Below are 13,810 nucleotides of genomic sequence, written 5' to 3' on the forward strand. Positions count from 1 at the left end.
AATTTTTGGAAATAAGGCTCTAAATAGAGCTATTTCCGATTTGAAAAAATATATGTTCACGAAGTATTTTGTGTTATACACAACTTATACAAAATTTAAAAACAAAATAGGTCTTTTAAGAGGTGGAAAATGCAACTTACATGGGAGCCGATGTGTCTACCGTCCGTAGATAGATAGATAGATAGATAGATAGATAGATAGGTAGGTAGGTAGGTAGGTAAGTAGGTAGGTAGGTAGGTAGGTAGATAGATAGATAGATAGATAGATAGATAGATAGACAGTTCGATAGATAGATGCTTAGGCGTGGCTGTGTGGTAAGAACTTTGCTCCTCAACCACATGGTTCCGGGTTCAGTCCAGGAATCATGTGGTTGGGTGCATGGCACCTTGTCTACGACTTCAGCCATAGGCCGTCAAAAGCCTCGTGAGTGGGTTTGGTAGACGAAAACTATAAGAAAACCGTCGCGCGCGCGTGTGAGGTGTTTCCTTCTCTGTTATCTCCACTTTATCCTCTTCATCGATACTTATCTCCCTTAAACATATCTAAGGTTCCACTAAAAGTTCATGTGCACACCTTCGCGCCCTCATATCAAACTGTTTTAACTTTCTGTTTAACAGAATAACCTGCATACAGATTGTTTTAAGTACACAAATATATATTTGCTATCAGTAACTGAGTTTATATACAATATTCTGCTGTTACGTTGTGACTTCGGTGAAAATTTAACAGAAGAAAGAATATAAATAAACGATGTCAGGTAGAAAATATTTTTATTTCACACAAAATGATTTATTATTATTTTATAAAGTCCAAAATCGGTGGGATTCCTTGGTTGTTCCAGAGTGGTACTCCCCTCTTATTTGGGAATTTTGTTGTTATTGTTTTTGTGTACACTGTCTTATGTGAATCTTCGTTCTTGTTTGTCTTTGTATTGTCCTAAATGGTTTTTGGGCCGTGTGGGTATTATGAATAAATTACTATAAAGAAACCATTATTTTTATTGTTTTAGCACGCCGGGCAATACGATAAACGTCATTTTTTTCTGAGATTACGTTCTTTGTTCGAATTCCGACGTTTTCATTTTACCTTTCATCCTCTCAAAGTCAATAGAATAAGTTACCAGTTGAGTACTGGAGCCGATGTTATCGATTTGTCCCTCCCCTAAATAGTTGATGGCCTTGAACCTATAGTAAATAAAATTATTCTTGTTGTTGTTATTGGAGATGTTTATTTTCAAGCGATTAAATTAATGACTGCGTTTATTAATTCATTGATTAATTAATTATTATTAATTACATCATTAAATGTTATTTTCTTGCTTCGTTTTGCATGCATGTTGTCTGTAGGATCATCTCCTCACAAATTCAGTTATATCCGCAGATATAACAAATTTACATTGAAGAAATGTCAAAAACAAGTTTTAAAAAGTGTTAATTAGCCTCAAATTTGTCCTCATCTAACAGACCCTTGGTTAAAATCGTACCTGTCGTAACTCTCGCACCCTTCTTTATTTTTTTTTTTGTAAACATTGTACATCGAAGATTATATGATCCAATGTGATTTGAGGGAGATTTAGTTGCCATATCTAGAAGGTTGAGTCACAATATATAGACTCCCTCGTTGTCGTTTTTCAATCCCAAGTTAGCCCTGGTCAAGCAGGCAATTCTGGCGATGATCACTTCGTGTTTTAGTATTTAGTTTTTTTGTTTTTGTTTTTTCATACAACGTATCGTAGATTACAATGTGCAACATGTGTGTGTGTTCTTTTAGAACAGTATAGTGTTATTTAAGCGAGATTTTGCCACTGTTTCTAGCATGTCTAGTGACCAGGTTTAGAATCCTTCAAAGTTCTAGGGTAAAGGTGAATTTTTAAAATGTTAAAATGGTTGTTTTTCACTTTTACTTGGTGACTAGACCGGATGAATAAAAAATATTTTTAAATGGCTGTTTTTCACTTTTACTTGATGTAGACCAGTGTAGGAAGCAATAAGAATTTTGGAACATACTACTGCGATATTAAGTGGTTGATACTTTCTTCCTCCCTTGAGGGAACATTATCACACGCACACATGCGCGAGTGTTCAACAGAGTTGTTCCCCTTAATTCTGTTGCACTGCTCTGACGCGCGCGCGCGCGTGTTTGTGTGTGTCTTTTCAATATTGGAAGAAATGGTTAAATTTACCCTGTTTATATATCAACTTCATAGGCTACGTATGTATGTACACGCACACACATACACATATTGTAGGAAATATGATGTTGAACGACATAAGATAATATATACATACAGTTTGTGCTCAGGCCAAACTTGTGCCTAAATGAAGATTAACAATGTATCGATCAAGCTGATATGTATAATAGAAGGTATTGATAGACAGGCAAGCAATGGGTATCGAGTAGATTATGACATATTTATACAACAGGGAAACAAATGCATAATTGAGTATAAATAGCAGGAGGTTAGTAAAAGTTCCACTCTGGGAAGTTCTTGATAGTTACAATGTAAACAGGTAAACTCCAGGAAGAGGCAGAAAGTAAGTCCATTGTGTTGATATGACATTGGTTGGTAGAAAGCTATCACAGGTAAAACTATGGAACTGAAAGCAAAAAAAAGGTGTGTAGATTGTCCCCTTAGCTTCATTGAGTTTCAATCCATTGACCCTCTGAAGATGAAATAGGCTGACACAGAAATCAGCTAGCATACAGAGAGCTGCACTAGTTGTGCAGCTATTCTTAAAACAGCTGTAAGGATTAATATGTGACTGTACTTTCAAAACAACCTCCTCCTCTACTATTTAGGTCACTTTGGTAACAGAAACTATCTACTACTTCCAAGGATCTTCCTTTGCATTCAAGGAAATCTATTTCCTGTGTTCTTAAACTTCATTGCTCTTTCACATCTGTCACACACAAAGTCCACTTTCCATATAAATCTTCCTGTGTTTCCACTGCACCCCTTATTTATTCACAATTTGCATTTATTACACCATATAGAATTTCTACCTACACCTTTTCTACATATTGGACAGGACTATTTATAATTCCTATTTGGGAACTGTTTTATTAATTCTGTTGAAAACATGGCAATCATGAATTTCCATTTTCCCCCCCATGCTTTTCTATGTCTTCTAGAATTTATGAATTGTCAATAAATATTATCTTTCAGAGAATTCAAACCTAAAGAAAGTTCAACTGGTTTCATTAAAACAAATTTATAAAGCAAAGAAACAAATAAAGAATTATGTTAGAGTCACACCATTGGAATATTCTCCATTCTTGTCTAAAATGGCAGAAGGTTCTCATGTATATATAAAATGTGGTAAGTATATTATAATTTTATCTCACTCTTCTATAGTTTGTAATCTAATGTATATATAGTAATTAATATTTAATTAAATTTAATTAAACTTAATTAAATCCCACTGGAATTGACTTTACCTTTCATCCTTTTGGGGTCAATAAAATAAGCACCAGTTGAGCACTATGGTCAATGTAATTGACTTACGTTCTCACTTGGAAGTGCTGGCCTTGTGCCAAAATTTGAAACCAATATTTAATTAAATCTAGGAGCCAGATTTGGCTGAAGCAGGTGATAGCAAATTTAACCCTTTTTTTTTTACCATATTTCTGTTAAAATGCACTGCTTTTGTTTCAATTAATTTTGAAAATAATAAAGAATTTAATAAAAGTAATTTTGTCATTAATATTAAGCTGGTGTTAGGAACAGAAATTAACTTGAAATTTTGAAGGATGGTTTTAATTTAGATCATTTTAGAAGCAGAAAGTCTGTCATAGAACCTGAGGTGTTCATAGACAGATTGGTATCAAAAAGGTAAAATGCATTAAAGTATTTATTTCAAATTCACTTTATTCCTTAATCAAGCTCAACTTATTCTTTTACTCCTTAATCAGAAAACCAAGCTGCCTCATGCATACATGATGCCAAAATCCACTCACTGGGTGAGAGATTCTTACACATGGCCATCAGTATATGGAAACAAAACTCCAAAAGCTATAATTGGTATCGCCTTGGGCAATGGAATATCAGCCATCAGAAATCAAATACACAAACACCTGTTTCATTTTCCTTCAAAAATGTATTAAATTTAACAGCTGTTAGACCTCTCTTTGAGATAAAATATCTAAGACTATTGTTCTCACGTTGTACCTGAAGGAACCCATTTTATATATATGTGTGTGTACATGTGTTTGTACGTGTGTGTGTGCATGTGTTTGCACATGTGTGTGTGCATGTGTTTGCACGTGTGTGTGTGTATGTGTTTGCACGTGTGTGTGTGCATGTGTTTCTTTGTGTTTGTCCCCTATCACTGCTTGACAACCGGTGTTGGTGTGTTTGTGTCCCCATAACTTAGTGGTTCAGCAAAAGAGACCAATAAATTAAGAACTAAGCTTAAAAAATGTCCTGGGATCAATTTCTTTGACTAAAACCCTTCAATGTGGTGCTCCAGCATGGCTGCAGTCAAATGACTGGAACAAGTTAAAGAATAAAAGAATAGCACTAAGCCAACATCATATTCTTTGAACATTTTTTCACTTCAAGTCATACCTAAAAACACCTGACTTTGATTTCTCTTCTAGAAAACTTGCAGCGTACAGGGTCTTTCAAAGTACGTGGGGCCTTTAACAAACTATGCTTGCTTAAAGAATCTAATCCTGATATTTACAAAATAGGAGCTGTGGCAGCATCAACTGGTAACCATGCTATGGCTTGTGTAAGTAGTTTTAACATCTTATAAAAGTTCCTTTCTTTTATCATATCAAATTCAACAACAGAAAAACATAGGATTTAGACTATGTATGTGGTAGATTAAACCAAATTAGGCTTTATTGAAAATATTTTAATTGGGAGTATGAAGGGATTATTGATTTCCAATAAGTGTTCAATCAATAACTTCTGGAATATACATTGACAATCACCCTGAATTGCAAACAGTCAAAGATAGCCAAGAGATTTGATAATATAGTCTAAGGAGAATAAAGGTTTCCCATCCCTTTCTTCAGGCTATTCTATAGGAGGTGCTAGAGACATACTTTGAATAAATAACCAATAAGGACTTGAACCTGTATCTTAAAATTTATACATTACAAAGCAATATCAGTTTGAAACAGTTTGAGTTTCCACCAGAAAAGCAAATGACAAAAACAATTCCCCCCCTCCATACAACATCACAATAGAACTTGTAAAAAAAATTTTTTATTCTTTAAGGTTTTCATCATATCTGATTGCTAATATATTTTATTGTTTTAAAACGTATTGAATTCTGAATCATGTATTATTGTTATGAAATTCATGAAACATTGGAACTTTTATCATTTCCTATAACTATAAAATTTATTGAATATTTGAATTAGCATGAACATTTGATTGTTTTAGCATGTTTTACCGCTATGGAATTTTCTTCTATGTATTCACTTTCTTTTAAAATTTTATCTTTTATTTACACTAGAAAAACAAAAAATATTGTTGAAACTAGATTGGTACTTTAATGAATTTGTAAAAAAATTTTTTAATTTTATTTGTTTTAAGATTCAGATGCATTTTTGACCCCAAAACCAATTCTCCTAAATTCTTTCTTGCAAGAAGTAAACCTCTTTTTTTTTATTTTATATTTATATGAATGTGTGTACTGCTACTATTCTTTTCTCTAATTTCAATCCTACCAGACAGAAGCTATGAACCAACTTGGAATTCCTGTTCATGTATTTGTCCCAGAAACAATTTCCCCTTCAAAACATGAGCGCTTAATTGCAAACAAAGCTTCACTCACTGTTTTTGGAGAAGATTGCATGTATGCAGAGAATGCTGCTCGCAAGTACTCAGAAGTAAGTTGAAATCAGCCATTGATTTTTGTTTATATCTTTTTTATCTTCTGGAAGAAACTACATATCGTAAATATTGTTGCAAATATGAAGAACCTTACTTCAATAAGAAATGAAACAGGAAATTAAACATCATCACCTTTATCATGATCATCGACATCAACGTTCGACATTGATATTTCATAAGTTGGTCAGTTTGACAGAATCCAATAGTTCCAAGGACTGCATTAAGCTCCACTCTCTAGTTTGGCATAGTTTCTACTGTTGTATGCCCTTCCTAACACCAACCGCTTTACAGTATATACTGGGTACTTTTTTGATACCACCAGCACTCATGAAGTTGCCATGCAGCCAACAAGACTACAAACCCCTAGGGGGGACAGCTTTATGCTAGAAGATGAGGGGTTATAAGACAAGAGAATGAGCCAAAGCAGAACAGATTTCTTGTTGTAGAAGAACTATGTGACTACTCACATTTTAGAAGAGAGGGTGAGCGATTGGATGGAGGTGAAAAAGATAAATATTGTCACAATTATGAAGAACCTTACTTCAAGAACTGAACCATAGGAAATCAAGCAAACAAGGAATCCTCTATATCAGTGAAACTTGACACAGGTGGATGCCTTCCTAACACCAAATGATAATGAAAATGATGAAGACAACCAAAGAGAAATGGCTTATGACAATGACTATGTAGCAGAGACACTAACATTGTTTTTTGTTCATTGCAGGAAAAGGGAATCCCATTTATTTCCCCTTATAATGATATTGATGTCATTGCTGGCCAAGGAACAATAGGGTTTGTACAACATTCATCCTTTCTTAAATTCTGTTTGGTTGTATTTATAAAATGTCTTTTGTTAATTTCCAGTCTTCCATGAAAAATATGTCTGATCATAGGGAGATATTACTGTGATTGGAAACAGGTGAGGGCTGGTGACAGGAGGGGTATCTGGACATAGAAAATCTGTCTCAGTAAATTCTGTCTGACCCACGCTAGCATAGAAAGGTGGCTGTGAAAATGACAACTATGATGATGATGATATATATATATATATGCACACATACACACTCACACACATAATAGGAATCTTTTAGCTTTTGCCTACCAAATTCATCCATAATGCTTTGGTTGATCCACAGCTATACCAGAAGACACTGCCCAAGGTGCTGCACAATAGAACCCAAGACCACACGGTTGGAAAGCAAGCTTCTCAACCACATAACCACACCTCCACCTATAGTCATCCTTGTCATATTTATTTTTCTGCCATTTTAATTCTTATTAGCAAGTTTCCAGTGATGCTTTACTTTTACACAGCACTGCCCTTTTTTTTTTTTGCTGTTTCACCCACTGGATTCTAGTTCCCCACTTGGGCCCCTGTGTTTACTGTCCACAGGTACCATTTCCCTGCCATATAATTCCACACACTCACTACCATGCTGTAACCACTACACTTTCATCCTCTGGTGCTCTGAAATAACAAATTGAGTGCCTGTGCTCAAACTCACTCAGTACATGTACCCATCATCTCTGCTATGTCCCCCTCCGACAACTTTATTCTAAACCCCTCCTCAATTCTTCTTGCACTGATACAAACTTTTGGTCAATTCTTTTTACTCATATTTTTCCCTATTAACACCAATCTTCAACAATTCAAACTGAACATGAATTATATCAAGCCTGTTAGTCTAACAAAGCCTACAAGAGTCATGGATAATTTAACAAGGGTTATGGTCAGTGATGCCACTGATGGGTTTTTCCACCTATATCTGAGTTTTTGGAGTGATGATGGGTTTATGGGCTTTAATTTCCAAATTTACATTAATTCTGGGGTTTTAAGTTAGTTTTGGCTGCAAACTTATCTTTTAAAGAGAATTCAGTGTCATACACTTTGTATGCCATATGTACCTAAGTTGCACCTCTTCTAATACTTTGTAAACTTTCTATATATTATCCATAATCATCTCACGTAAGGAATTTATTGATACAAATATTGTATGTGACGTTATTACTAATCATATGCATTATTTGTTTATGCTTGTATCATACCGGGCAACTACAAGTTACAAAGCGTTGATGGCCGCTTGTACACTTGTCTGAAACTCTTACACCACCAGCTGACAGCTTGACTGTGTTGATGGTGTACACTTCAATTGTTACTCATAATTTAAAATTTGTTTAACATTTTGAGAGAGTGTTTTTATTTTGTAACCCTTTGCGAAGTAATGGCCAACAATAGTGTGTCCAAAAAGAGGAAGTGATACACCCAAAATTTCAAGAAGCCGTGCTTGGAGGATGCTGAGCTTAAGGATTGGTTACAGCAAGATGATAGAAATCCTGACACCTGCTGCTGCGTTTGTTGCAATGTTGTGTTGAAAAATGCTAACAAATCAATGCTGTTAGCTCGTAAAAACACTGCCAAACACAAGAAAGCTTGTATGAAATCTGCTATTAAATTAGATTCATTTATTGTTAAAAAAAAACGAGACATTAAATGAAAAAGTAGCTAAGTCAGATATGCTACTAACAGGTTATGTGGCTGAACATCACATACCTTTCATCCATATAAATCACTTAGCTGAAATTTGTAAAAAGGCCTTTCCCGATAGTGAAATAGCTAAAAATCTACAAATGAAAAAAAAAAACATACATTATGCAAGACAGAAATGCACATTATGAACAAAATGAAATCTTGGAAATTTTCAAGAAACAAGTTTTCATTATTGATAGATGAGAGTATGGACATCTCAGTGACACAAATCTTAGCAATAGTTGTTCACTTTTTTGATGCACAATCACTTAATGGCAAGGATACTCTTCTGGATGCAATTGTAGTAGAAAATGGTTCATCTCAGAGTTTGTACGATGCTGTCAAGTCTTTGCTTACAAAAGAAGATGTATCTATGAGCAACATACTTGGATTTGCCAGCGATAATTGCTCGACAGTGATGGGTAACAAGAGCAGGTTTCAAAAGTTATTGAGAAATGATATTCTGACTATTTACAATAGGCTGTGTTTGCCATTCGTTTGCACTTTGTTCAAGTCATGCAGTGAAGGTGTTACCTTCATATCTTGAGTTCTTTTTAAAGGGCTTAACTTTTTACTTTTCTCGAAGTAGCAAACGTCAAAAATGACTTCAATATGATACAAAGTGTTGGCACAAAATAAAAAAAGATTCCAAAGCTTTTGCAAACTAGATGGTTGTTGTGTGAAAATATAATTAACGTTATAATAGAACAGTGGGATGCCCATGTACTTTATTTTCAGTCAGAGGCTAAAGTAGAAAAAGTGGACGGAGCAAAAAGGATCTATGAAACAATGATTAACAAAGGGATGAAGTACATGCTGCTCTTCTTACATTATATATTAAAGAAAATAAATGCTCTTAATGTTGAGTTTCAATCGGAACACTTTTGACTGCATCTGTTGCATATACTTGTATCCAGTGAATATAAAATATCCTTAGTTACTTTATAAAAGAGATTGTTTTAGCTGTATCTAAATTATCAGATATTAATCTTAATAACACAACAAATCACGAAGATAGGAGTGATACTTACCTTGGTGGACGTGCAATAAGATATCTAGAACAAAACCACACCATTGGTGACTCAGCTAGATTCAAAACTGATTACAAAAATTTTTTAATAGAATTATGCTCTTAAATAAAAATGCGCTTTCCTCTCGATGAAGCTGGAGTGTTTGCTCTCTTAGAAATACTTGATCCAAAAGTAACACGCAATCTCACTAACTCTCTTCATTCGATAATTCCCTTGGCATCAAACTTTCCAGCAACTGCACTAGAAAACACACTTGATGAACTAGATGATGAGTACAGATTATTTTGGCAATATAAAGATATTCCTGTTTCCTCAAAAAGCATCCCTGAATTCTGGTATTCCATACACAATCTTAAAGACGGGCTTGACCACACTAAATTTGAGAGGCTGTCACAATTCATGACTAATTTGATGGTGTTACCTCATTCATCAGTGTGTGTGGAGTGCATATTTTCCCAAGTAAATTGCACAAAGACAAAGTTCACTAATAAACCTAGTAATAAGGCCAAAATGATCAACGATCGTCTACTCGCTAAACAAGTAATTACAAGAAAGGGAGTGCCATGCATTTCTTGGGAGCCAAATGCTAAACTTATTAAAGATGTAGTGGATGGGTAGATTTACGAGTAGATTGAACTTCAAAAGGGAAGAAAATGAGTCTATCACCATTGAAGGAGTGAATGAAGGTGAAGTGGGTATGTACGAAATTGACAATTAGCTGCCATATAATATAAAGTATTAAATTCTGTATTCATTTTAACATATAATATATTTTTTCATTAAATTACCAATTATATACCTGTTTTCTAATATCTGGGTTTATAAAATAGGATCTGGGTTTTTTTGCAACAAATAATCTGGGTGTTTTATTATTTGATGAGTGGCAATCCTGGACATAGGTAATTCAGTTAGCTCTTAATTCTTAAATAAACAAAAAGACAGAATTTTAGGTGGAAGAGTTAGTCAATTATATTAACCCCAGTGTTTGATGGTATTTCATTTTATCAATGCCAGTAGGATGAAAAGCAAAATAGACATATCCGGGATTTTGACTCAGAATGTGAAAAATCAGAATAAATAGACACAGGTATGGCCATGTAGTAAGAAGTTTGATTCCCAACCACATGGTTCCTGGTTCAGTCCCACTGCATGGTACCTTGGGTGAGTGTCTTCTACTATAGCCTCAGGCCAACCAAAACCTTGTGAGTGGATTTGGTAGATGGAAACTGAAAGAAGTCCATCATATATATGTGTATGTGTGTGTATCTTTGTGTTTATTTTCTTCATCCCATCCCCACCACTTCACAACCAGTTTTAGTGTGTTTATGTCATCATAAAAGTACTGGATCAATTCATCCAATTAAAATTCTTAAAGACAGTACCCCCAGCATGGCCACAGTCCAATGACTGAAACAAGTAAAAGATAAATGCCATGAATCATTTTGTCCAATGCTCTAATGGTTCTACCTCCCTTCTTTGGAATAAATAATCAAAAACAAATTAGTGAATATACCAATTCTGGCTATAATCCTACACTGACTCCATGAACTGGAGTTTATTTCATTAACAATATCACTCCCTTGTGAAGGCACATTGCTCTGTGATTAAAAGTTAGCAGGTTTGATTCTTGAACCAGCAGTGCTTTTTGTCCTTAGGAAAGGTCCTTTATTTCATGTTACTCCAGTACACTCATCTCAAAATAAGTACCAGTAATACTTGTGGGATTAACTCCATGACTAGCTGGCATCCTGGCTGGTAAGTCAGCCTTGAAAACGCCTTAAAAATCCAGGGTGCTGGCATGGATATATGGTTAAGAAGCTCATTTTTCAACCACATTGTTTCAGGTTCAGTTCCACTGTGTAGTAACATGGGTAAGTACCTCAGGTCAACTAATGTTGTGTGAAATGAATTTGATAGGGGAAAACTGAAAGAAGACCATCATGTATATATACTTTGAATTTAACCAATTTTGGATTGCCTTGATAATGTTGAGTTAGCATATATTGTCAGATATATAAATTTGACTTGTATTTTATATCTTTTTCTTTATCAAAACATGCTGGCGCTATAGAAACAATCATTGATAATGTATGGTGTAGTCACCAATTATACATGTGATTTTTTCCATTCTTATTCTTATTGTCTTATACCCAGAATTTCTTGAAATTCTAAGCTATATTTGGATTTACTTGTCATACAGGAAGAATTACTATGGATGTTATTAGTTCTACTTGCATTTATTGTTATCTGATTGTTGGATATAGTTAACTAAATTTGTTTACACTTTATAGACATCTGCCTGGATTTATTAATCCATTTTACCTATTATTAAACACATACATACATGCACGCGCATGTACGCACACACACACATACACACACACAGAATATATATTTATGTTTGTTCCCCTACCATCACTTGACAACTAGTGTTGGTTTGTTTACATCCCCATAACTTAGCATTTCAACAAAAGGGACAAATAGAATAAGTACCAGACTTAAAAAATAAGTACTGGGGCCAATTTATTCAGCTAAACTATTCAAGGTGGTGCTCCAGCATAGTCGCAGTTCAATGGCTGAAAGAAATAAACAGTAAAAGGTAAAAAAGTACGGTCCAACTTTAATGTTGGCTTCAGCCAATGCAAAAGATGTATCAATAAATTAATTGAACCCTTTAGCATTCAGATTACTCTGTCAAATTTACTGCTTATTTATTCACATTGTTTTAAATTAATCATGCATTATCTTGTAGGTAAAAGATTTTCATGGTGTGATTGCTTATTTTTAGGACATTGTTGGATGGGTATGAGAGGCCAGATCTGGTCAGTTTTAATAAAAAACTGGTAGAATATTTCAGCTGGATATGGCCAATTTGAATACTGAATTTGTGACATGAATGACAAACTGATGAAAATGGAACCTCAGAATGATGCTATAATTCTGGAAGAAAATGGATTGTATGGCATGTTTAATTCAGTGTGTAGGTGGTGAGTTAAAAGGGTATGGTGAAAGCATAAAAACTGAGTATATTGAATGAATTTAGATGGTTTACAATCAATAAGTTCAGAAGGGCAGAGGATGTAGCATCTGTTGAGAGTTGACTATTATTTGGTAGTTTTTATTTATTGATTCACTTTTTTAGACTTGAAATATTTGAAGAACAACCTGACATTGAAAATGTCTTTGTACCTGTTGGAGGTGGTGGCCTTATTGCTGGCATTGCTGCATATCTAAAGCAAGTAAATCCAGATATAAAAGTAAGTAGATCTACTTCCTTTCTTTCTTATGTTTTTTTTTCTTTTTTTGCTCTTTATTTACCAACAACTACTGACACTCTACAAGGTTCAAGTGAAGCCCAGAGTGGTCTACAGTGCCTGCATCAGGAACAGTGCTGCAGCTGCAGAGCAACACACGGACATACTAAACTGCATGCAGAGAAGAGCCATTTGACTGATTGACATTTAACCCCTTAGCAGAAATCATATCAAGCATTCATGTAGGACCCCACAATGAGAGATCTTATCAGAGTGCCTTGCTAAAAAAATCTCCCCATAGCTCTTGCCAAATTTAGATGCATCAAGAAAGCTACTGAATCTGTCAACCATGAAGTAATTGCCATTGGTCTATCAGAGGATATAGCTGACCTTCTGGAATTTGCTGCCAGGTCATCCAAAGACCTAGGCTGTGTTCCCCAGAAGGATGCTCTCTGCCTTGGTCAACCAGGTCCGAAACTCAGACTAATCACGCTGTCTTTTTCAAAAAAGGGTGAGAGATAGGATTAAAAATTTTTTAATCTGGGGGTTTTTTGACAAAAATAGGAACATTTTTTTTTTATAAACACAAGCAAAAAGGGGTGTGGAATTTATTGGACATGTCCACCTGGTTAGCCAAAACAAACCCAATAATTTAATGTAAGATACAAATCTATGAGTTTGTAAGATTAAAAATTCATCATTTTTTATCTCAACACAGAAGTGTTCCCACCCACATTGCAATTTGCCTCTGGTACAGTAAAGGTTCACCTTGCCTTAGTAAAGCAGCTCCTTTGGTAGCTTATTTTTTCAAAATCTATATGCAGGAGAAGCTGATATATTCATCATCATCATTTAACATCTGTTTTCCATGCTGGCATAGGTTGGACAACTCGACAGGAACTGACAAAGTCAGGGACCACACCAGGTTCCATAGTCTGTTTTGGCTTGGTTTCTACAGCTGGATATCCTTCCTAATGCCAACCACACCACACAGTGTACTGGGTGCTCTTTATGTGGCACCATCACAGATGCTTTTTAAGTGGCATCAGCACCTGTGCTTTTCACGTGGCACCTTGGTCTTAGGACCTCAATTTTGTTGTGATGGGTGGATCTTCTCAATGCACCACTTATCTTGGTCTTTTGTTATCTT

At 35.0% G+C, this 13,810-nt stretch overlaps 1 protein-coding gene across 1 annotated transcript; it reads left to right on the top strand.

Annotated features, from left to right (window-relative positions):
* Positions 1-515: 515 nt before the first annotated feature.
* LOC106869684 (L-threonine dehydratase catabolic TdcB) lies at positions 516-13,182 on the top strand. The gene is made up of 7 exons (XM_014915513.2): positions 516-757; positions 3,167-3,319; positions 4,600-4,733; positions 5,686-5,844; positions 6,573-6,640; positions 12,549-12,667; positions 12,962-13,182. Exons 1-7 carry the CDS (start codon positions 751-753, stop codon positions 13,180-13,182), a joined length of 861 nt encoding a protein of 286 aa, XP_014770999.1. The 5' UTR covers positions 516-750.
* The last annotated feature ends 628 nt before the right edge of the window (positions 13,183-13,810 follow it).

Source organism: Octopus bimaculoides, chromosome 2 (assembly GCF_001194135.2).
Source record: "Octopus bimaculoides isolate UCB-OBI-ISO-001 chromosome 2, ASM119413v2, whole genome shotgun sequence".
NCBI classification, from domain to species: domain Eukaryota; kingdom Metazoa; phylum Mollusca; class Cephalopoda; order Octopoda; family Octopodidae; genus Octopus; species Octopus bimaculoides.

Bases quoted from the DNA above. Each gene is read 5' to 3' on its own strand.
- LOC106869684 (XM_014915513.2), top strand. The intron at 6,641-12,548 runs GTTTGTACAACA...TCACTTTTTTAG, and splicing joins GCTGGCCAAGGAACAATAGG to ACTTGAAATATTTGAAGAAC. The intron at 12,668-12,961 runs GTAGATCTACTT...ATCTCCCCATAG, and splicing joins AAATCCAGATATAAAAGTAA to CTCTTGCCAAATTTAGATGC.